At 39.3% G+C, this 25,963-nt stretch overlaps 1 protein-coding gene across 12 annotated transcripts in view; it reads left to right on the top strand.

The window, feature by feature from the left end:
• CADPS2 (calcium dependent secretion activator 2) overlaps nt 1-25,963 on the top strand; it is a 304,359-nt gene that overhangs the window by 122,455 nt on the left and 155,941 nt on the right. For all 12 annotated transcript variants that reach the window (XM_052667761.1, XM_052667760.1, XM_052667754.1 and 9 more), the window contains exons 5-6: nt 1,987-2,223; nt 5,903-6,024. In XM_052667761.1, the coding sequence (XP_052523721.1) occupies nt 1,987-2,223; nt 5,903-6,024 (359 nt within the window). The remainder of the gene's footprint in view (nt 1-1,986; nt 2,224-5,902; nt 6,025-25,963) is intronic.

Raw genomic sequence — 25,963 nt, 5'->3', positions numbered from 1 at the left:
TACTGATTTTAAGATATAAGTTGTTAATTATATGCCATAAGTTTATCTTAGCAGAAAAGATCATTCAACCTACCTAAAGGATGTGAAAACCTCAGAAACAGCATTGATCCTCAGTAGCATAAAATCAACAGGAAATCTATGCATCAGTTTGTCTGGCTGTTTCTTCACATGATAAAATTTAATTTACTTGAAATCAAAGTATGTACGATGCAATGGGATTTTCTACCTTTTGTAACTAGTGGAATTCTTTCCTAAGACAAACTTTTATGTGATTCTATGCAGAGGTTATCCAGTGTCTTTTCTGTCTGAGAACTACATGCTGAAAATCCATGTTAGCGCTCTGTCCAAATACAGACAGACCAATAAGGTTTTTGTGTCCATTGCCTCCCCAAGGTCTTTATTTCAGGATATATTTCTCATACATTCCAACAAAGGACCAGAGAGAGAGACAGATAACAACCAAAAATCACATGCTATTCTTCTTTGGTCTCTAAATTAGTATAAATATTATGTGCTATAGCCATTTGTTACAATTTCACTCTCTTCCAAAAGAAAATTAAAGATGTGGGGTGATTCATAGCTATCAGTGTCTTTATGGAGGATTCTCACCTGTGTTTTGTGAGAGACAGAAGTAGCTACAAGCATTCAAGTTCTACAGAAATAAAGACATTGGTGTATATTTTGGTGGTGCTGCCTGTCTTCAGTTACTGCAGCTTTAAATTACAAAAGATCATAGTCATAAAAAAATCTGCAGGAAAACATGCTGTAAGAAGCTTCCTGAACTTTTACACTGGAGTGGAGAAATAATCTTACAAAGAGAAAAGATCTTTTAACAAGTTAAGTCTTGTCCTTCTTCTCTGTTGGCACTGTGTTATTTGAATGATCCTCACAGGATAAGGTACAGTTTGATTTTGGTTTTAAGTGGGTTTTTTTTTGTTGTTTGTTTGTTTGTTTTTGAGAGGGCCACATATAAACAGGAGAGGGTATGTCTGTTTACAAGGGTGGATAGTGATAAGACAAGAGGAAATGGTCTTAAACTGAGACAGGGGAGGTTTAGGTTAGATACTAAGGGGAAGTTTTTCACACAGAGGGTGGTGATGCACTGAACAGGTTGCCCAAGGAGGCTGTGGATGCCCCATCCCTGGAGGCATTCAAGGCCAGGCTGGATGTGGCTCTGGGCAGCCTGGTCTGCTTGTTGGTGACCCTGCACATAGCAGGGGGTTGAAACTAGATGATCATTGTGGTCCTTTTCAACCCAGGCCATTCTATGATTCCATGATTCTGTGACTAGAATATGCTGAACCTTACCTTAATTTGTTATGCTCTAACTACGAACTACTCTTTTATCTTTTTTTTTTTCCATTTCAATTTTTAAAATACTGACTCTGTAATGTGATAATGAAGCAGACTGGGAGATTTGCTGCAGGAGCTTTGGGTCACAGTTTGCTTGCCTGATCTTTGTTAGTGAAACAAAATCTACTGTAAAAGTTTTGATGTAAAACGCTTTAAGACATTTCTCCTAACAGCTAATGGTAAAAGTGGGTTTTAAGAGCAAGGTGCTTACCTTGACAGGCAACAACTGGGGAGTGATGTTTGTTTCTCATTTATGTATAAAGCTTATGTTTTAGAATAATATACATTCGTGGGCTCCCACATGCAACCTGGATTTAAGGCTAAAGGATTCTGGAGGGCAAGAGGTTTTTTTTTTTACAAATGTCCCATTCTATTTTTGATGTGTTTTGTTTACTGTGTTTGAGGAATATGATGGAAATCTCAATTCAAGTTGCATTTCTTCTTGTCAAATTTACTGTGTGTATTAGACATGACTCGCCTTCCCATTACTGTTTTAAAATGATAGAAGTAGTTAAGAATTCAGACTTTTATTTTTATTCAATATCTAAAAATGAGAACAAGTTAGTAAATGAGTATGATCTAGAGTGTGGCATGATTTTTTTCCTCTGTAATGTTTAAAATATATCTTCCAAGGAAAGAAAATTCCCCAAGTTCATAACAAGAGAAATGGAGAACATGTACATAGAAGAGTTACGGTCTTCAGTGAATTTGCTGATGGCAAATTTGGAAAGTCTTCCAGTGTCTAAAGGTGGGCCAGAATTTAAACTGCAGAAGTTAAAGCGATCACAAAATTCTGCATTCTTGGACATTGGAGATGAAAATGAAGTTCAGCTCTCAAAGTCTGATGTGGTCCTCTCCTTCACATTAGAGGTAATCACATATTTCACAGAACATGTGTTGGCAGTTTAAATTACTGGAATATCTAGAATGCCTGTTTTTTTGGTATTTTTTATTGCTAATTCTTGCTAAACATTTTACACTAAAGTGCTAGATTATGAATTGTCTCTGATAATAAGAGTTAGAGTGCAAATGCATGATGCACTTTCTTCTTGCAGCAGTAGCTGCATTTGGTTCCATGCAGCAATGTGGGAAGCTGAATCTCTCACATAACTGTATTCCACTACATTAGGTACCAAATAACAGAACACTTGTTATCACAACCTCATTCACGGAAGTTTACAAACAAGATGTTTTCTTACTGAAAGTATTTACAGAGAAAACCAAAAGCGTATTTTTGTGTGTGTGTTGGTCATAGCAGGCTGATGCTTATGAATTTCTTCATTTTCTTCGAGAAACTAGCTCATCTTTACTAAGGTTGTGCTGGAAGTGTGCTCTGCAGAAATGCAATCTCAATCCATATGGAGCTGAAGCCACAAATACAGGCAGTTACTTAAATGTAATGATGAGAGCATCATTTATCAGGTCCCGTTCTGAACATGTGAACATCATGAAATGCTGATCTCTGTTTCTTGATAACAATAGAATCAAAATGTTTTCCAGAGTGCATATTGCATATTTGTCTGACAGAAGATGGCACATTTAAGTGTTATGCATTTGAAATGACTTCAGTTTGTTGAAGACAGTGGATAATATTAAGGAATAAGTATTTCAATTATTAAATAATTTAAAGCAAATAAAAAGTAGGTTTGTTTCTTAAACATTGTATTTTTACAAACAAATACCTTTTTTTCATGTAAGGTTTAGAATTCAGATCTAATTTTCATTGCCATGTCCAAAAAGACTGAGGTCTTCATTTAAGTACAGAAGACAAATTACTTATCCTGTTGTTTGCCATTTTTATATTACTGACTAATAATGTAGAAGACAAAAGTAAGGTTTTGAAGAGTAGTAACATCTATCCATCATTCCACACGCCATAAATTATTAGTTGGTCAGGCATGTAAAACAGTCTTAGGGCTGAATGCTGTGCAGCTCCATTGTATGCTGTGCCTCTCCCAAGTGGAATGCAGAGCATGGAGTGATGCCACCAACAGCAATAACATGGAAGCACTTAAAAAGTACCTGAAAAAGCTTTTGAATAATATATATGTATTTTAATCTTCAAGCAAGTTTACTTGGTAAGGGTTATAGAAAGAAGAAGAGCTTTCTGTGGACTTTTAGATAGAAGTATTAAGTAAAAGTGATGTGATATTTGTAAAGAAAACACCAAAGGATAGAAACAATCCTAAAATGAAAAACTACAGTAAATGTAATTTCCAATGAACTCATTACTGGTAGCAGTGTGGGTTTCTTTACAGTGCTGCACACCAGAAATGCAGACTGTTGGGTTTGCTGAACTCCAGGTTTTTTTGGCTGTTTCTTCAATACACCAAGGTTCTCAAGGGTTAGGGACCTCCAGTTCACTGTGGGCAAGGCAGCAAAGAATTAGTATCATTCCACAGATAGCAGTTTTCAATAGGGGAAATTTTTGTTTTAAGCATGTTGTTAACCACGTAAGTCAAGTTTCTTGCCTGCAAAGTATGAGCAAATGTCTTATTCTTGGGAAGACAAATCTAACAGGTAATAAGGGTGCAAAGAAAGAGCTGAGCTGATATCCATTTAGGCTGAAACATGGGAGATCTGCTCTCTTTTATGCAAATCAAAATAGGCAAACAACAAAACTTGACTGCATTTCCTTGGAGACAGAAGCCATTATTTCTGGGGGAAAAAAAAAAAAAAAAGGATACATGCATAATTTTGTACTTCAATAAGTAAAGCAATCAGCCAAATCCCCACTGAAAGCTGCAGCACAGGTACATAAATGAAGAGGAAATAAATAATGTGAGAACATTAGTACAAAACCACTTACATGTCAGTAAACAGCAGGACTGTGTGGAGTATTCATCTGCCCCTGCATTGCACTGTTAAGACAGAGCAGCAGAACATTTAAGCAACATTTATATGTGCTTGTGGGGATGGAGCTTGTGCTCAAAGGTAAAAGACACTATTCCTGCCAGTTGGGTATTTCATCAAAGAGCTTATCTGCAGAAATTCGTATCATAAATAAAATATCAGAAGATTTAATTGCCTGTGTTCTTCAGCTGTTGAACAGTTTAAGGAATACATAAGGAAAATTTAGAAAGCTATTCATCAGCTAATGAGCTAGTTAATCAGCTAATGACAGGTCCCGTTCTAATGAAATGCAGGGTTCTCTTCCATTCCTAGAATCCAGAAGTGCTAGCAAAGACAAATGTGCTGTGCAATTAAACTTAAGGAAAACAAGGATCAACATAAAAAAATGAACAAATGTGAAGTCTGCATTCAACAAGGATAAATGTTTGACATGTAGAAGGACTGTAGAGGCAGCAGTAGCCAGAGGGATCTCTAGTGCAGTCTGGCAGTGATAACTGATCACTTGTGTAACTGTTTGAATTCCTGAACCACTAAAATGGAGATAATTACATCATTGCCCCCGAACTGCTGTTATTATTTATGAAGCATAATAGGCAGTGGTGATGATTTATGGGTAATGTAAGAATGTTCTAAATGATCAGTCTGTCACCTCACAGCAATTTTGCCAGGTATCTAACAATTACTAAGATTTGGGGACTTTTAAAGCACAAAGGATTCTACAGCAGAGAGTGAAATCTGCCTTGGCTCACCTTAATTGAGGTGAAGTGAACTGACAAATTGCAAATGGTTTGATAGTCAGACATTTTAGTAGTTGCTTGCTGACCTAGGAAATCAATTGCTTCTACTGAGACCAAAAGTAGTCATCACTTTTGTCACCTTTAAGGTGTTTGTTTGTTTTGTTTTTGATTTTGTATATAGTTCAGCTGAGGACAGCTTCTCTGCTGATTAAATGGACAAAGTTTTTTGCAGTTCTGTTGGCTCAGATGGGCTTGAAAAGAAAAGCAGCTTTTCTAAAGCAAGCAGGGAAATGCAAGCATTTTCAGATTTTCTCTGAATTGGAAACATCTGAAGTGTAAGAATTTCAATAGCTTCACACTGTGACAGACTGTAAGGTTTTTAAAAGACACAGAGCAGTTGAAGTTAGACTGTATTTGGCTCTTCTGGGTAGTTCAGAGGAGCTGAAAAACTATGGGGTTTCCTATGCCAAGAATGTCCCTGGTGAGGAAATTTCTCACCTGGTATTGGTGGCTTTTCTCCCATCTCCTCCCCTTGAGTCCCCATATGCACACTGCACCTGAGTGCAGGTAGTGAGCTGGGAGGAAAAGGGGTAGTGGGAAAAAAATACAGCAGCTGAGAGTGATGCTCTGTGCCGTAACAGAGGTGAGATTCAAGGGAGCACAATTTCTCTCAAATTCAGTGCTAGCACTGAAGTTAACGGTAGGGGTGAGTTTTTGCCCAAGTAAAAGTGGAACAAAAATCTCCCTTCATAGTGTATGTTGCTGAAAGTGGAAAAAGAAAGGCAACATTGAAGCTTTTCTCTGTCTCTGAAGAATTCAGACAGTGGGTTGTGGGTGGGGTTTTTTTGCTTTTGTTTTGTTTGGGTTTTTTTTCTGTGTGGAGCTTACTATCACTATAGCCATGTTGTGTAATGCTTTCTGAAGTGTGAAGGATGAACTATTTGCTTTCTTTTCTTCAGATTGTTATCATGGAAGTGCAAGGTTTGAAGTCAGTCGCCCCCAATCGGATTGTCTATTGCACCATGGAAGTGGAGGGGGGTGAAAAGCTTCAGACAGACCAAGCAGAAGCTTCCAGGCCACAGTAAGCTACTCTGCTTCGCTGCATACAACATCTATTTCCTTCATATCAGGGCAGAAACTATAGCTTGTATGGTTTTTACAATTTAAGTTAGCACTGGTTTATTCTAGTGCTGTGTTTATTTTGTGTTATTACCTTAAATTCTTTCTCAAAAATTCTAATATTCATATTATTTATTTATGGTGAAGTAAATATGAAGTCCAGAAAATGACATTGACTGTATGTGTGAGGGAGTTGGAGACTAAAGTCTGGAAATATAAACCTCTTGAAAGACGGTAGCCCAGGGTGATCTTATGTATTCTAGGTTAACGTGGCGGAGGCTCTGTGGAGTATAACTTGTGCCATTGGTGGAAAATCAATACTCAGTAATCAGTCTTGACAAAGCTTACTCACCTGCTGAGCCTATTTCATTTTAAATTATAGGATCCACTTCTTCCAATTAATTTTTGAGGGAGGCAGTCAGCAAACTGACTTGCAGGGGAAAGCATCATGCCATCTGTAGCTGAGTGGCGTAGAGGAAGAAAATTAGGTGTGTTTTTTTTGTTGATTTGTTTGACCTACACACTGACTTCAGACACTTTTCTCTCTGTTAAAATGTCATTTGGAATCTTTTGTAGATACCTTTCCAGACAGTGAGCTGGGGTTTTACTGGCACCATAGTGTGCCTTGCGAAAATCAATTTAAAAATTGCAGTTGTTACAGTATCTGAGTAAACATCTTCAAGTGAGTTGGGATGGTAGCTTCTGTTCCATTTGCAGCGCAGATACAGACCTCTGATAGGCAAAATTATAAGCACAGAGTATATGCCTCTTCTGGGGTTTGGGGAGGAGGAGATCTTATTCGGTAGACCTTCTCCTAGCTGTACTGTCAGAGGAAATGTTCCTGACAAACAAGCCAGCAGCCTGCTATAGTAGCATATTCAGATGAGCTCTGCAGAACTCAAGGACATGAGGTAATATGTAAAATTCTGTTGACTCTTTCTCTGCCGTGTGCTCCTTCTCCAGGGTTTGGGCTTTGTACCACATTTGTATGTGGTAAGTGAGGAACATCTAAAAGCAGTGATTGTATAAAATACAGACAGGTATATGTCAGAAGCAAGGCCACGAGTAAGAATACAACATTCTCTGCTTATCTGATGACCTGTTGGAGTGTTTTCTGGTGGCTCTTGGTCCCGTGCGAGTTGCAGGGCTTTGTCATGGAGGGCACACTTCCAAGCTATGCGTGCCTTCTGTCACAGTGAAGGTTCTCTTTTCTTCTGAAAGTTTCCTTCCTTTTATTCTCATGAACTTGCTCATTTCTACTTTTAAAAGCTTCGTTAACCTCTGGTGTCATTGATATGGGTCTTCAGATTTCCCTAAATCAGCAAAAATACGCTGATCCATGAATCTTAGGCAAAGCCATTCTCTTTTCAGAAAACGGTTCATAGGTGTTGTTTCTCTTTGTATTTGTTTCTCTGTACAGCAGACAAAACATGTCAAGGATGCTTCATGATTAGCTCCTTGTTGACTTACATACTAAAGGCTGCAGGTAAAGGTGAAGATTATAAAGCCAATCAGAAGGTATATTCTGCATATTGATACATTCCCTAAAAGTTAATAATAAATGAGTCAAAGTGGAAATTGTGAAAAGGATGTTCTGGAGTAGATGGAGTCAGTATGAGAACAGCTATAGCATTTGTGTGAAAAGTGGTAGGGTTGGGACCTGATCTGAGTTTGTAAACTGATTTAGAAGATTTCACACTCAATACAGAAATAGGAAGACTGGCTATAGGCTATTCCATAAAAGGGTTGCTGTATAAATTTCATATGGACTTGTATGGGGAAAAAAAAAAAAAAAAAAAAAAAAAGCATCCTTAGGAAGTAGAGGACTGTGAGATGCCCTGAATTGTTCAAAACTGTAAGAATGTGGGTGAGATTTACTGATGCTGTTGTTCTGCTATCCTACAAAGCTGTGTCATTTAAAAGGGTGCAGCTGATAGAACTCTAACATGTATCTGGTTCTTGTGCTGAGTCATAGTGTTTTCCATTATGCTGGCAAGCATAATTACAAGACTGGCAAACAGTAGGCCTAAGAGTATAGAGGCAGATGTAGTTTTTGAGCTTATACAGAGATATAGTTTGATGCAACAGAGGAGGATATTGAATTAGACAAGCATGAAATTAGCAAATTATGGGCAAACAGTAAAGAAGATGGAGGAAGCTGCCTATGGAATTGGAGGTCTTTTATTCCATGGTTTCATCTTTCTGTTACAGCCAAATCAGGCTACCTTGGCAGTAGCTGTATTGCTCTTTTGGTTGGTGGCAAAAGGGAACTAAAAGGCTTGGCAGAGATTTATCAGGAAATTTTACAGGTGAGAGAGAGCCTAGAAAGTGTTGTTATAGGTAGGGAGGGGCCCTCAGTTTTTGGAGGACTGTAAGGTGTCTCTTCTTTCTCTCTCCTATTGCAGCCTGTTTTCAGTTCTTCTAAGACCTTTCTTCCCACTATGTCCAACACACCCTTCATCTCAAGCAGTTGTCTGACTACTTTTATCTCCCCACACTCAGGACAATTTCTTAATAGGGATCTGCTGAAGGAGGAAGGGATGGATGAAAGGTTGGATGTTCTGCAAAGTGAAGGTGCTGGAAGAGGTGGAAACAAAAGTGACATTCTGCTTCTATTGACGTTAGTTGTGGCACTGCTGCTACTTGCTTTTCCCCTCAGCCCCTCGGCAGCAGGAGGGAAAGCTGCATGAGTAGAAGCTCACGAACAGACAGACCGTCCCGCTTCTCATACAGGAAAACCAAGCTGTCTGTGCCCCAGGGCATGCCCACTTCACCTGCAGCTGGGGCTGATTGCTTACTGGGATAATTTCCAGTACCACCGTTCAGATATAAGGAAAATAATCAGTGAGGCTGAAGGAGAAATTACAAAATTCATTGTGAGAAGAAGCTGAGAATCGAGAAGAGCTGAATTTCATCGTGGCTCTTCAAATCACTAACAGTAACACATTTACACTGACAAACCCCAGATAAATGAGAACATAACTTTATATTTTATATAGAATGTGCAGCTAGAAAAGGGTAGCAAAGCTCCTCTACTATGAGTAGATTATGCAGTGATGGAAAATGAATTTTTCACTAGCCGAGGAGACTGCTAGCAAGAGCTCCAAATCATGCACTTGTCACAGGCATTTTCTGGAGTTGCATTAAAGCTGGTGGATACATTTGTGAAGAGAAGCAGTGAGAGCAGCCTTTGTATCTCTTTTCTTTTTTTTTCGTCTGTGAAGCATCAGTGTACAAAGTGCAGTGCTAGTTCTCAGTGAAAAGCAGAAGACTGGGAATTCAAATGAGTGGTTCAAAATGGAGTGCAAACCAAGTGATCTTACTGTGCAGATTAATAGAGGCATGATTCAAGTGGAGCCTGATTTCAGGATTTATTTACTTCCAAAATGCTGAATATTTCACTTCATGGCTTTTTAGATATGTATTTAATTATCCTTCTGAATCCTTGAATGTTTCCATGAGAGTAAGAAGGAAATCAGAAAAAAAATATTTGTCATTGAAGTGAAAAGGTCCAAGAAGAGTCCTAGAGAATAAAAACTCAGTTTGTCAGTAAGAATTTTTTTTCTGGTTTCTTAGTGCTTTTAACCCCTGCCTGATTTTTGTCTCTGATAAGTATTTATTTAAGTTTGTATTGAAGTGCTCCATCTTTATCAAGCTGAATGAAGCTGCTTCTGTGTGTGCTACTGAGCAGTTAATGATTGTTCTCACGCAAATGCTATAAAATAATATAATTTGACTGAGCTTAAGTCTTGGATAGTTACACAAACAGATCAGTTGCACAGCTTCCAATTCCTATGAAATATTCTTCATTCCTTCCAACTGTTTCTAGCCTTTTAGCCCTGCTGAAAATCCCTCCAACAAAGCTTGTGACCTTTTCTGGCAGACATCAGTAACAGAGCCTTCAGAGGACCCCCTTCAGCTCCAGGACTCTTTGCATCATTTTGTTGCAGTGACTCCACAGGGGGTGTCTTGTAAAATCCAGCACTAATTTCATTCTTCAAATGTTACTGATGTGGCTGTTTTCAGTTGTGTGGAGTCTGGTGTCCGCATGTTTTCTTATCATTGATTTTACTCATTCTGAATATTAAATAGGGTCATTTCTTGGAAATGTTATCTCCTGGATATGGACAATCGTGCCTAAAAATAAAAGTTGGGAATATGTTGTTTTTACTGCTAAAGTTGCTAATCTGTTGTCAGATGTTTATGAAGAAGGAAAAGATCCTGTCTGACATGATGAGAAAATTTTGATGCAGCAAGCATCGTGTAAATAGGACAAACAAGATGATAATTTCTGACTGTATAACCTTGTAAAAATGGCTACTATATTAGAAATATGTGAAGAATGTGTGATTAAGTGTCTGACCAGTGGAGGCAGGGAACCTCAGTCAAGACTGCACGAGTAAAATAAATGCTGCTCACTTTCTTTTTATGCAGTATTGTACCAACATTAATTCCATAAAGTATTTGAAGTGTGACAATGCTTGCAGACATATAATCAAAGATTATTTAGTATGATTTTATAGAACGGTGTTGTGTTTTTTTTTTTAAGAGGAAAAATAAAAGCTTAATTTCCAAGACTTAGAACTACCTGAAATGACATGATCACTCTTAAAAAAAACATGAATCTTTTCAATGTAATTTGTTGGTGATATTTTCATGAGTTGACCTAAGATGTCCCTATGGGGACAGGCTGAATTTTGGGTCTCTTCAGCCGGGAGAAGAGAAGGGTCTGGGAGAACCTTACAGTGGCCTTCCAATATCTGGAGGGGCCTACAGGAAAGCTGGGGAGGGGGTTCGTGTAAGGGGATGTAGCAGCAGGATGGGGGGAAATGGTTTTAAACTGGGAAATCCTTTTACAAAAATATCCATGGCAAGAGAAGACCCAAGGATAATCTCTGTCCTTTAATTGATGCGGCAGGGAATGTGACCACAGATGACAAGGAGAAGGCTGAGGTCCTCAACGCCTTCTTTACATCTGCCTTTAATAGTCAGACCAGCTATCTTCTGGGCACTTTGTGCCCTGATCTGGATATCTGGGCTGACACGCAGAATGTCCCCCTGGAGATTGAGGTGGAGGCCGTTAGGGAGCTCCTCCTCCACCTGGACAGTCACAAGTCCATGGGACCGGATGGGCTGAGGGTGCTGAGGGAGTTGGCGGGGGTGATCGCTAAGCCGCTCTCGGCTATCTACCAGCGCTCCTGGTTGACTGGAGAGGTTCCAGAGGATTGGAGGCTTGCTGATGTGATTCCCATCTACAAGAAGGGCCGTAAGGAGGATCCGGGGAACTACAGGCCTGTCAGCCTGACATCAGTGCCAGGGAAGGTCACGGAACAAATCCTCCTGGGAGAGATCACACAGCTTGTCCACGGGATCAGGCCCAGCCAGCACGGGTTCATGAAAGGCAGGTCGTGTTTGACCAACCTCATCTCCTTCTACGACTGGGTGACCAGACTGGTAGATGAGGGAAAGGCAGTTGATGTAGTCTACCTAGACTTCAGCAAAGCCTTTGACATGGTCTCTCACAGTATCCTTCTGCGGAAACTGGCTGCCCATGGCTTGGACAGTTTTACCCTCCGTTGGATAAGGAACTGGCTGGAGGGCCATGCTCAACGGGTGGTGGTCAATGGAGTGAAGTCCAGCTGGAGACCTGTTACAAGTGGTGTCCCCCAGGGGTTGGTACTGGGGCCTATCCTGTTTAATATCTTCATTGACGACTTAGATGAAGGGATTGAGTGTACCCTGAGTAAGTTTGCAGATGACACCAAGTTGGGAGGTGGTGTCGATCTGCCTGAGGGCAGGGAGGCCCTGCAGAGGGATCTAGATAAGCTGGATCGCTGGGCTGAGATGAATGGGATGAGGTTTAACAAGGCCAAGTGTCGGGTTCTGCACTTTGGGCACAACAACCCCATGCAGCGTTACAGGCTTGGGGATGAGTGATTGGATGATTGTGAAGAGGAAAGGGACCTGGGGGTGTTGGTTGATGCTCAGCTGAACATGAGCCGACAGTGTGCTCAGGTGGCCAAGAGGGCCAACGGCATCCTGGCCTGCATTAGAAATAGTGTGGCCAGCAGGAGCAGGGAGGTGATCATCCCCTCTACTCAGCTCTGGTGAGGCCGCACCTCGAGTACTGCATTCAGTTTTGGGCCCCTCACTACAAGAAAGACATTGAGGCCCTGGAACGTGTCCAGAGAAGGGCAACGAAACTGGTGAGGGATCTGGAGCACAAGTCTTATGAGGAGTGGCTGAGGGAGCTGGGATTGTTCAGTCTGAAGAAGAGGAGGCTCAGGGGAGACCTCACTGCACTGTACAACTTCCTGAAGGGAGGTTGTGGTGCAAAAGGGTCTGGCCTCTTCTCCCAGGCAAATAGTAGGACCCGAGGAAATGGCCAGAAGTTGTACCAGAGGAGGTTTAGGTTGGATATTAGGAGAAACTTTTTCTCTCAAAGGGTGGTCAGGCACTGCAATGGCTGCCCAGGGAGGTGGTGGAGTCGCCGTCCCTGGTAGTGTTCAAGAGGCACCTGGATGAGGAGCTGCAAGAAATGGTTTGGTACCTTGTGGCACTGATAGGAATGGGAGGGTGGTTGGACTGGATGGTCTTGCAGGTCGTTTCCAACCTTGTGATTCTGTGGAAGAGAGTAGATTTAGCTTCAATATTAGGAAAAAATTGTTTAGTGTGAGAGTGATGAGACACTGGAACAGGCTGCCCAGAGAGGCTGTGGATGCCCCTTCCCTAGAAGCATTCAAGGCCAGGCTGGATGGGGCTTTGAGCAACCTGGTCTAGAGGGAGGTGTCCCTGCCATTCTGTGATTTTGTGAAGTTACTGAAGGGGAAAAGGACAGACATTTATACGATGTAAAAGCCACCATCCAAACATCAGATGGTTTTATTCCTTCCTCATAGTCACCGCTACTTTATAATTTTTGTTTTTGGTTAAGGGAAACACAGAGGTGATCTTGTCTATGACTATCACCACATGGTTGCATGACACAGATAAAGCACTACCTAAGGAAAAAGGGGATGCATGCATTTTTTCATCTACTATTCATCTGTGTCTAATTTATCTGCCAAAATAAGATTAATTTTGATCAGTAATACTTTAATTATACTGTTAAGTGTTCGGTAACCATTCTGTATATTGTTTGTATTTGTAGTAATTCATCTTTTTGCTTTTGCATTGGAGGAAAAGAAGGATGAAACAGTTGTCTCCGCCTTGTATTGCTTTGAGTCTTGAGTATAAAACTGGGGGCTGAATATAAGAGGAAATGAGGGACAGAAACACAACCACTTGCTCATCAGATAGTAATCATAATGTTCTCTTCCTGGCAAACCAACCTTTTCTTCTAAGGATGTGAATATTTTTTTCCAGTTTTTTTTCTGGGTGATTTTTTGGTTAAAATGAGTATCTTTGCACGTGGGATTTTTACAGAGGGATAGTGAGATTGTGGTTCCATTGTGCCTCATTTAACCATGCTCAACTCAGCTCTCAGCTTGTTGCTCACATGCTTTCCATTACACCTCCTCAGGATAAATAATCTTTAGAATTCAGCTTCTTAAACAGTGTATTTTATTTGATGGATTCCACCTGTTTTTTTGACTATTAGTGCTGTAAGTTTTTTATTTTAATTGCAGATAATAGCAGTGAAATCTCAAGCTGATTTTACAGAAGATTATAAAGTCGAATTATTCAGCATATTTGGCATCCAGACTTTTCTTCTTTAATACATAAATGCATTTTATGTATCATTTACGAAAATGAGGCTGTCTATAATAGAACCTCCGTGTATTCCTACTAAAATTGTTTCAAAGACTAACACATAAGAGTCATGATTTCTAATCATGTTAACATGGATAATGTAGTATACACTTGGTTAAGTTGAGCATCACCTTTTACTAAGTATTTTGGAATCTTAGGGAAGCGAAAGGGGTAAAGGAAACAAGGTTCATCTGCTTTCATAAGCCAGATAGGAGTAAATTACATACTGATTCTCCTTATCTTTGAAGGATAAATTCCATCTTTCATCTTGGCATATGTCAGGAAGTCTTTCTTCTTTCATTGTCATGATTGGAGCAATTCTCAAAATAAGATGGAAGAAATTACCTTGTAAAAAATTGGGTGCCGCAAGCAAGTATTGTATATGCCTGTCCAGAGTCTAGCTGCAAGGAGGAGAAACAAAATTGCCAGTAGAAAATTAGCTGATGCTTTCTTGGTTCTGCAAAGGAAAAAATAGGAGAGGAAAATAGACGTTTATCCCAGCCTGTGTTCTGGATTAATGATGGAAGTGTTTCACAGAAGGGATACAGATTCAGCTGAAAATGTACATGACAGTTTTATTCAGCTGTTCTTGTTGCCTGATCAATTTCTTGCTCCTTTAAAATAAAGGAAATACCTCATCAGCTCGCATATAAAGATCAGTATGATATTCACAAGAAAAAAAAAAGGTGGGATTTCTAAAGTAATTGCGTAAGCTGCATTCTAGTATCGATTACTATTTTATACAGTCTAGCAGGTGTTCACCTCTCTTGTTACAGAGAAATATGAATTTTCTATAGGCTTCTAGCCTTAAAAGATATACGAAACTCAACTGGATAGTAATTTGAGCTACCTGATCTGACTGGCTTTGTGCTTATCTTGAACTAGGTGACCTCCAGAGGTTCCTTCCAGCCTAAATGTTGCTGTGATTCTGTGATTAACCCCCAAAATATTATCTTGTAATCTTGTGGGACGTGAGAAAAGCACTGTTGTTAGAAGGGAATATTCACAGATCTGGTACAAGTGTGGTATGGAATAAACTGGGACATGGGGGGGCGTAATTAAAGTTTGCTTTATTTTGTAGTCTATTTGAACAGTTATCAATAAACACAATCCTTCTGCCTCTAGGGCATATATATTTTATCTTCTCTTCAGTCTTTTGATTGTTCTGGCTAAATCCTGGTTGCTCTTCTGCTTCTGTGTGCTGAGCATGTTAATAACTAACTGAAAGCGATCAGGATTTCTCCTCTTGTTTGAACTCTTGGAAACTGTGGTTTGGTGCACTGCATCCTGCTGCAGCCAAGCAGAAGTCAATGGAAAAAGGGGCTTCCCAGCAGTTCTTCCCAGTGGGTTCTCTGTACGTAGTGACATTAAGTTCCTTCACCTAGTGGCACTGCTGAGCTGTTCTGTGAAATAGCTCTTTCTTGATACCATAAGTGGTTTGTCTTTACCTTTTTTTAAAAAATAATTGGCAAATTACTTCATCTCCCAAATTCTTCATCCCAAACCCTTTCTCATATTCCCTAAATCTAAGGGTTTAAGAGCTTTTTTCTCTTTTTCTTTTTTTCTTTTTTTCTTTTTTTTTTTGAGAAAAATTGTGAAAATCCAGGGTTTTGGCAGACTGTCAACCTCCACTGAAGCATAACATCACTACTATAATACAGTGGCTGTTTGGGGATGACTCTATCCTTTTACAACGTAATAAATGCCTTGCAAGGCTGAGATCAGTTTTATGTTCTATTTTTTCAGTGCATTTTGGAAACCTCGGGGCTTGAAGCTGCATGTCCTGCTGTTATCACCTTCACTCGAACAATTAAGGCTTGGAGAAAGGCAGTATTGTCACTGCTTAAGGAACGTAATATGTTTGTTTCTAGTCTCACTCCCACCTGATCCACAGCAAATGTGATTAATATTTTGCAGGCAGGCATAAGCTTTTCTCTAACGTTGCATCTATGACAGAGCATCTGTGTTTCTGTAACAAAGCATGTATGGATGTGTGATCCGGCTTCAAACTGGAAGGTGTTTAGCCGTGAATAGTTGGTGTTGAGCCAAAGGCAATTAAGTGCTGCTTGGAAGAAAAATGCATTGGATCAGTCCAAGCATCAAACTAACATATCTGATGGTCTCTGGCTGGGTCAGAGTGAGGTCAAAGACAGTTTATGTCTGTTTGCAACACATCACTTAGCAGGATGGATGCGTGTCAAAAAAGGCAGGGGAAGGACACGTTACCTTCCATTTTACCTCAAATTCTGTTCATCTCCGGAAAACTGAATTACTGAAAATTGTTCTGGGTAATTGTGTGGAAGAAAAGTTCCTTAGGATATCTGTAAGCTTTGATGTTATTAAAATGTCCCTTTTTACATTTGCAGAATATGCCATTCTTCTGTCTTTGTCTGAAGTGACTTTTCAAAAATTTGCTTATATTGATGGAAATAATTTCTAAGTATTTGACCAGATGCAGTGTTCAAACTGGAACAGATTTGATATTTTTTATTAGGTTTCGATTTGTTGTTTTGGGTGAAGAGAAAGGTTTAGGAAGAGGATATTGAAAAAAGAAGCCTTGAAGATTTTACTTTTAATCTCTATTCAGTTTAAGAATACTCTGTATATCTCAAATTGTTGTAACTGTTTTTCACCCCAGTGAAAGCAGGCTCTTCTTTCCTGTCACTCTGTTAGTATGTGCATGGATTCTCGAGCATAAGGATGTCAGGCACCCCAATACTTTAAGAATACAGAAAAGTCTGCTGAGCAGATGTTGTCACAGATGAATGATGCACTTCACTCACAAGAGAGAAGCAGCAAAAGATTTTATTGGTATAAGACTGATTAGCTGATTAGCAAGGCTCAGTGGTTAGTAAGTCAGTAGTTTAACAAGATTCAGTGGCCAGGTATACTCAGTACTTACTGTGTGGAGGATGGGGTCACACAACATTGTCAAGAAGACTCTCCTCTTGAATCCTGAGGCTCACAGCAGATTCCCTTGCTTTTTAAACTCCTCAGAACAGTGTGGATGCAGCTGGATTTGGTCTTAGTTTCAGACTTGGTCAACGGTTTACGTCTAAAGCATTATGTGCACAGTCTAAGATGCAACTTACCAAAGTTTCAGCTTGGTGTTATTTTCTTACCAAGGGTTTGTCATGGGTAAGGATTTCTCAGCCTCAAGGAGCGACCTTGAGAGGTGTTCCTTTTCCTGGCATGTAGCCCACTGCAGGACAGGAGAGTCAGTGGGCTCAGGGCTGACCCCTATTTATGGATTAATATGATTGACTCGAAGTTCTATCTGCTCATCAGCTGTATTTTGTTTGGAGCATTCTCAATTAAGCCCTGGTTTTTGTGGTGTTGTCTTCCCAGAGTCCAGCCTGAGCAGGCTGCAGCCATTGCTAGCACCGTTGGTGCCTATTGCTTGAGCAGGGTTAATGGTGAGCTGTTAGGTTGCTGAGTGGGGAGTAAACTGTTACAGATGAAGAAAGAAAATTTATAGATCTTGAAATTTCTGAATAACTACTTAGCATATAAAGTGTGATTCTCCAGGTTAATGTGCCTGCTTGAAAGCATTGCCAGCAGATTGAGAGTAGGAGTAGCTCAGAAACAGAGGCAGAATAATGTGGACAGCTGATGAGAACAGTAGGTGTCAGAAAGGGAAAAAGGAGCTTCAGAATAAAAGAGAAGTGGTGCAATGCCAGATGGAATACTGAAATTTTCTGATTTGATTTCTGGGTGTTTCCTGATAGACTGTGCAGGCTCAGATAAGTCAGTCTATTTTGTGATTTGCTTTCCCACATCCTTAGACTGAGATGACAATATCTATCTGCTTCATCAAATTGCTGACAGTGCATTGACATTTATACAACGTTTGGAAGCTTTAAAGTGTCACACAAGTACTGAAGAACATTAAAAAATAGGCCTTGCAACTTCTAACAGTGTTGTGATGGATCCATTTCATTCTGTTTCAAGACGTAACTAAATATACATATAGAAACTTTGAGATCATAAATGGCATGTTTTGCTTTTATATCTGTCACCAGTCCTTAGCTGGATTTGAAACTCAGTGGGAGACAGGAGTTAGTGCCTCTCATTAATTCTTCACACAAATATACACCAGTGGTTCCCAGCACCCAGAAATGTGCCAGTCTTGTTGCACACCCTTAAAAATCTCCGTCCTGACTTGTCTTGGTTGCCTACAGTGAAAGTGAGATGGAAAAGCAATACTGTGTAATAATTTACTCATAGTTTTATCCTTGTTTGAAAATACTTGCCATAATAGCATTCTGTAAATAGTGTCAGAGTGTACTGTTTCCATTTTTTCAGTGTAGAAAATGTTTTCAATGTCGCTTTTACGAGGGCTGCTCTGAAAGTTTAGTGCCTCCTAATTTATGATGTTGGCCTACGATGTCAAAGGCAGATGTTCGTTGTATGGCAGTAAAGATGGAACCTTCCCATCAGTATTCCATTACATGTTGTTGCCATGTGACAGATGGCAGCAGAGGGGCAGTCTGACAAAATGGTGCCTGATATGGAAGTGCCCAAAAAGCAAAGGTGTGTCATTGAATTCCTCCATGTGGCAAAAATGGCACTCATTGTCATTCATCAATGCTTGTTGAGTGTTGCTGGAGACCAAGCAGCAGATATAGCACAGTGAAGTGGTGGGTGGTGTGTTGCAGCAGTTGTGACAGCAGCGTGAAAGATGAGCTGTGTTCTGGGTGGCCACGTACAGCTGTCATAGCATGACATGAAGATGATCTTGATCAGTTCATCCGCACAAATTGACAGATTATAACCAGGGAGCTGTGTGTGGAGTGGAATATCAGCTTCAATGCATTGGAAACAATGGTGGCAGAGTTGGAATATTGCAAAGTATATGCGAGGTGGATCCCACAAATACTCACAGAGGAGAAAAAATATCGTATGCAAGTTTGTCTGAACCCATTGAACCAATATGAAGCTGAAGGTGACAGTTTCCTGGACTGCATTATTACCAATGAGACGTGATGTCACCACTATCAGTGGGAGTTAAAATGGCAGTCCATGGAGTGGCAACATGTGACAACATGTGGCAAGCTGTGAAACTGTGGGCCACATTTATTGATGAGATTTTTAACTAGCACAGCACACAGGGTCCTTTTCGTTGGTGGTGAAAATGCATAGCTACCACAGTGGTGACTATGTTGAAAAACAATGTTTTGTAATGGAGAATTTGCTCCATCAAATGGTGTTGTTGCACTCTTTGTTTCTGTTCTAGTTTCCATAGGAATAAATAGGAGGCATTACTTTCAGAGTAACCTATGTACCTTGTTGCTTGTCATTTATAGAGGTCCTCTCTGTTTTTCTTTTCCGTTATCTATTGGAAACTTTCCTACTTCAAATGAAAATTATGACAGTGTTGTCATTTTACTTTTTGCAAATTAATTTTTTTCAGATACTATTAATATTCTCTGTTTAAAAAGAAATATGGGATTGTGTCTAACTTGTTATTAGGTCTCTGATAAATTGTTAGTAATTTTGAGCCCTGTTAATTCCCTTATTTCAAACAGTTATTATTTTTACCAAAAGCAAGCATCCCAGATGATAAGATTATTGTCTTTCTTATTCACATTGCTCTGATTATCTAGAAGAGCTTTGCAGTACCACAAAAACAAGGTATCCTTTCTTTTGCCTAGATGAGGACCAGATTTGGTGCTTTCAGTTCTTCAAAGCCGAGCTCTGGGAAGGATTGTCAGTTTTTTCTAACAGCATCAGCTTAAAAGTCTTTAATTTTGCTGCTGAATTCTTAGATAAAAACCATTCAGACTGTCAGTGGCTGCACAAGATGGTGCCTAGACAATGCATTCAGGAATTGAATTGCAGACTTCTTAGAGCATTGTGTGCAGGTACAGGATTTTATATACTCAACTTTTCTCTATGGAAAGTGGTGAATAGATGTCTTGGTCTGGGTTTCTGAAAGCCTGAGCGCTCACTTAATAGTTCCCGGGATGGAGAGATAAAAGGTTGAAAAGCAGAGAAATACAACTGAAGTACTGCAGATTACAACTGCACATCTCTGGGAAAAGGTTGTCAAAGCTTTTCATGAATCTCTGTCACAGCAGAGGAAGGGGATTTTAGCTGCTCCTTGGGAGGCAATGGTCTCACAGCTATGATTGTTCTCTCCTGCTACACATACATGGTCTAAATGTTGATAGCAACATCACCCACCTTATGTGACCACATGGATACCAGAAGGTGAATTTTGGACATGGTGGCTGCTGCTGGGGGGATGATGATGAAGGAGAAAACATGTTATTTCTGGTTTTAGAAAGACTAGCAGTTGCTACTACAGGGAACAGGAAAGGTCCGTCTACTGTGGGGTTAGGATGGTAAAGGTTGGACTTACGTACTAGACGTGTTAAAGTTGGACTATTTTTCTGGTGTAGGCACATGCATAGAAATACCTCAAACGTGGAGTTTTTGTTTTCTTTTGTTTTTTAAAGAAAAACAAATAAAAACAAAGGAACTTAAGTGTAAGTCTTGTTTAGGTGAAATCAAAGATGATACTTAGGCAATGATATGACTTTCCATCCTTGGAACTAAGTGTCTCATTGTTCTGAGTTTCTTCTTCTTTCTGCAGTGCATCTCTCTAGAACAATTAATGTTTCTTATATCAATATTTTGTAGTTTTAGGAAGGTTTTGATGTGAAACTCAGAGTTCAAGCCATTGCAGCACTGCAATATTAATACCCCTTTACTAACTGACAGGAGTATTTAAGGAATGTGTCACTGTTTCTGTAGTGGGCAGTGTAAAACAATGAATCTGTAGTTCGCAATCAGATTTCTCTGTAAAATTGTGTCATCACAACAATACAGGGAAGAGCACACAAGGCATGTAAAAGATTAGAGGAGATTAGTTATGAATATCTGAGATACTTGACAAAGCCTGTGGTTTAATTTCCTAAGCACAAGTTTTGTTTGTGCCTGTACTTTAAAAGGACATTATGATTTGTTTAGAACCTGCTTAATTTATTGCCTTTCGGCTGCAATTTAACAGCTCTGGTGCTGGACATTATTCTCTTTGCACTTTTATCAAAATAAATGAGTGGTTTTCAAGTAGAGAAATAATAAAAAGTAGATTGTTTTTTTTCCAAGAAGAATATTTACAATCTGAACAGTGTCATAAGCTTATAGAGTGGTAAAAATAGACAAACTCTTCTCCTTGTGATTTCCAATATGAACTCCAAATCCCACTGATGTAAGGGAGAACATATACAGAAATAAACAATAAAATAATTATGTTGCATATAAGAAAAATTCATTACTGCATTAAATCGTTGGTGCTTTATAGTAAGATTCTGTCATTTGTGCCATATTTCAAAGTTCTTTTCAATATATTCCATGAAAGGGAGAAAGTGGAATGTTCGTATTATATTCTAAGATGTGCAAAAGAGAAATAAACATGCCAGTGAGTTACATGAGACAGCTGTTAAAGCTGTGATTTCTATTGTAGCATCCTGGCATCAGTCACTGCCAAGCAGGTAGGTGTATCTGTGCTAAGAGAAAATGAAGTGTGTACAATATTTGGGGTATCTTGTACTGCTGGCACAGCTGCTGGCTTACTCTCGCGTTTACTCTCTCTCTCTGCAGTTGTATGTGCAGTTAAAGATGCAGTTGTGTATGCAGTGGTAGCTGATAATGTACAGCACTTCATGAACTCCGTGTTCACTTGAATAACAGAATATCACTCATTTTTTTAAATATTATTTTTAATACTTTCTAACAGAACAAAGTTTGTCCGGCCTGGATATATGATGTGTAGATGTAAAGATCAGTGCTGCCAGATGTGGCAGGGAGGTGCTGGAGTCTCTGTCCCACTGTTCTCTTTCCAGACCTTTCAGCCCACCTCTTGTACTCTGAAGTACATTTTCTAACCTAAAGATTGTGGTTACCTATTTCTCTAGCCTTTCCCACCAATAGAGAAGCAACCAAGTCAGTACAGATCGTGGAAAAAAGTGAGACGTGGGCATGTTAGGAAGACCTGGACATGGTATTTCCAGACTAGCTTCGAGATGAGCCCAGATAAGTAGTGCCAAGTATTCCTTGCCCTGAGGAGCACTGTGCTGCTCACAGACTGGCTCTGGTGGGCTGTCTTGTTTCTTGTGTATTCCAACTTAGTAGCACGTCCCCACTGCAGACAGGGAATGAGAAAACTCTTCAAGGAAACCTCACAAAGTGATATAATGAAGGATGATCAAATCTTTCAAGGTAGATTTATGCAGTATATTTAAACAGTGAATCAAAGCTGAGAAGGAGTCATGAGGGAGAGACCAATATTCTCCTTTTAGTTTCATTAATGCTGAGGAATTTCTCAGCAGTTGTTGAGGAAAGTCAGATCCTGATGGTGCAAAATTCTTTAGACTTGATATTTTGCTGGAGAGAAAATGCTCCACGTTTGCAAAAACAAAGTTTCTGGATGTTTGCTTAGAATAATACATTTTATAATATTCATTCCAATGTAAGACTGGAGATTTAAGGTCTCATAAAGAAAAGTTCTGACTAACAGATTAGAATTGAAAAACTTAGAGAGAAAATTGTTGCTGTTTCCAGGGTACAGAATGTGCTCTGAAATGAAGTAGAAAGATAAATTTCCTTAGACTGGGTTCTGTGACACGATGATGTATCTTCACCTGATACAAACATCAGCTCCTTGTTGGCAGTGGGTTTCTCCAGGGTACTTTTGCAGTGAAGGGAAATGAACTTTGGCTCTGTCACCAATTATGTTATCTGTGCCCTGCACCTCTGACACCAGTGATGAAAAAAATGTGACATGCTTAAAGATGATGAAACATCAAATAATTCCATTCTCTGCAGTAAAGAGAATAAGAAAGTGAAACCAGACAAGTGATGAATACAAAGGAAAATAATATAGCCAAACCTGAGCCTGGAGACTTTTTTTAGCCCTTCAGTTGATTGGTATTTTTCGTGTGACACAGCCGGCAATGCAGTGGGAGACATTGCAGCACTTAGTGTGAAACTTGCTGCATCTTCTGGATACTTTTCTAGCAAGATTTAAAAAAAAAAAAAAGACAATAATGGGAATGGTTTCAAATGAATATGAATAGTGAATGAGATTCATGCTTTTGCAGTTTTGAGAAGAGTTTTGAGCTTCCTGTGTAGTCACACTGAGCCCACAAGTAGTTCATGTCTGCAAAAATCATTGGACAAGCATTCATAACTTGTCAGCTTCTCTGAATCTGTAAAGCACATCTGGCTGATGTGCTGCTATCAGTATTTATTGACATTTGGTAGTAAAAGCCTGTTCTTGTTTTTTTGCTCTTTCTCTCACAGTTCAGTGTCTGCATAATAGGGCAAACCTGAAATAAATATTCTGCAAGAGAATTTGTCTCAAGTGAGATCAGAATGGCGCATTTGATTTCCATGTTTTGTTCTTGCAGAAAGCCAAGTTGGACCCTTCAGGCTCACCTTCTTCTTTGTATGAAAAGTGTAGGTCAGTTGTAGAATTTGCTTCCTTACAGCAAATGTTTTGCAGCTGTTGCAATGAAAATTAAAATACATAAAAAGTATTTCTTCTTCATCCTGTGCTCAAATTCCACAGGACACATTTCTGGCTCTTATTTATTAAAAAAAAAGTTAAAGTTATTCAGTTAAACAGCTGAAATTATTCAGTCTTACAAATATCACGATGTCTTTCTTAAGGAAAATATCAGGGTGTTACCCCTACATTAAAAGAAAAATTATATATTTGCCTGCTTATACTGAGCAACTGAGCTTTTAAAGGAAATGTTCCATGACAGCAACTCCAATGAAATGAAGCAGAAGTGAGAGCAGGAAATGTTAACATTTCAGTCATTGTTAATAAATGCATTTAACAGAAGACAAATGTGTTTTGGAAGAAAAAATGTTAATCTTTTGAGAAACCCAGTGGGTGTAATGATATTAGCACATAGAATCTATAAATTGAAATAAGAACCTTAGTAATGGTGATCAGGATTTGCATCTACTAATTACTGTTTGGATCTTGATTCCCTGAACAATTAGGTATCCTCCTAGCCTATTTTTCACAATTAAATTTAACAGCTTCTTTACAAGTACGAAGTTGTGGAATAAATAGCCAAAAGTATGGAAAAACTGACAGAATTCTACAGTACCAGAGTAAATCAATTATCAGTTGTATTGACAAGCCCTGTTTGTTTGGACTATTGAATCTCTTATACCCTTGCATCAGAGTAAAATGAATACGTTATCACTTCTAATGGGGGTTCTTTCTTTCAACATCTGATTTCTAACAGTATGAAGGAAGACACCTATGCAAAGCTCCAAGGAAACAAGGGTTGGGTAGTAGTAATCCACAGGCAATCATAAGGGAGATGATCTGTGAGCTTTGTATATGTTTGCTTTGATATTGGCAGTTGAAAACTAAAGTAGAAAGGAAAGTACTTTAGCCATAAGGCTAAAGAATACAATCTTGGGTTTGCCCTTTCCAACAGTGCATGATTGCTTAAATGCTGTTTCTTGAGGCAAGCTGCTGAAGTCTAAGAGGTAGAAAACTGTGACCATCTGTTTCACTGGGCAATTCACTTCAAAGGCATGGACATAAGAGGCTGTGAGACTTAGCTGAAGTCCTGAGCAGCAAGGAGCATAGGATTAGTGCGTGGAATATTTTCACCATGAACACTAAGCTTTATGAATTGATCCAAACCACTGATTTTCAGCCAAGGATTTTCATTCCCTGCTGTAGATGGAAAAAGGTGTGGAGAAAGATGTCAGTCAGGGACAGTGATTGTATCTGACATTAAAGGTGAGATTCTTCTGATTTGTGTACTTCCATCTGTTATTTAATACTAGCACTAGATCTTTGTAGAGAAGTTCTTGTGTGGCGTTTTTGTTTTTTGGTTTTTGTTTTTGTAGGTTTTTTTTTGTAGGTTTTTTTTTTTTTTTTTTATGTTTATTTGTTGGGTTCTAATAGGAAAAGTAGGAAAAGATTTGTCATTTGGATGGTCCTGTCCATGGTAGTGTGGGCAGTCCAGGGAGTTCAGGGGCAAATATACCTTGGTGCCCGTACAGCAACAACATGCTTAGATGGTGTCTGAGATTGCAAGGGGGTATTGTTTCTGGATGCTGGTATCTTGGGGGAGACACATCTTATGTGAGGGTGCTTTCTCCTTGGAAATCTCACTTCTGTATTGCGATAAAACCTAACCCTGGGACTGCCTCGGGGACGAGCAGCAGCGCTAGGCATTACCTGACCTGCCAGTACAACATCTATCGTCAGATCACAAAACGAGTTTTCTTTCTCTGAGGAAGGTAATTTCTTTTCAGAATCCCTGTTTCAATTTTTCAATTAGCACGTTGGCTGAGAGTAAGGCTCTGTCCACTATGAACACAGAGAGCAAATATCTATCTAGTCCAGGCAAAGCAAGGAAGACAGAACAGAGTGAGATACTCAGTTAATTTTCAGTGGACCTCACCTTTGTTGTTCAACCACCTGTCGGACTTGATTTGACTTGACACTTTCAATAAGAATTTTTTGTTTCTGTTACACATTACTTTCTAGATTTTTTCTTGGGATTTGTAACTTATGTTAGTTGAAAGTTTCTTCTATCTTTTAGATCTCTTCCATGGAGGTTTATTAATGTACGTTCATTTTTCAGGAGTGGAGAGTCCATGAGTCCGTGTAAATCATCCTTGAAAATAAAATATTGGTTTTTTGTAAATGGTGTCTGTAAGATTTTAGATTGTGTGATCTATATACTTTTATAGAGTATACTTGTGCACTCACCTGTTTTCTTTATTTCTTCAGTTTCTGATGATCTCAGTAAGTTAAGTACTAGGAGACAAAAGGAGAGTGATTGGAGCTGAACTTTTTGCATTTTGTTTGCACCTACTAACAGTCAGAATTACAGTATTCAGTGATTACCCTGCAACTCTGTAGGAAAACTGATTACTTTGTCAGAGGAAATTGCAATCTAATTCATACATCTTTCTGGTTTTTGTACCACTTGCACGGAGCAGAGTAAAACCAGCTGATAAGATTCCCAACTACAAGTTTGTCTGCCTAATTAAGCTTCTCCAAAACTATGAAGCCTTGTGGCAGCAATTATCTTGCAGTTATAGTTGCTCGGATAAATAACAATTTATCCAACAGTTTTCCAAGGTTTGCTTTTGTG

Source organism: Tympanuchus pallidicinctus, unplaced genomic scaffold (genome assembly GCF_026119805.1).
Source record: "Tympanuchus pallidicinctus isolate F22 unplaced genomic scaffold, pur_lepc_1.0 scaffold8, whole genome shotgun sequence".
NCBI lineage: Eukaryota > Metazoa > Chordata > Aves > Galliformes > Phasianidae > Tympanuchus > Tympanuchus pallidicinctus.
Note: the sequence above shows the minus strand (reverse complement) of the source record. Positions and strands in the feature narration are given on the sequence as shown.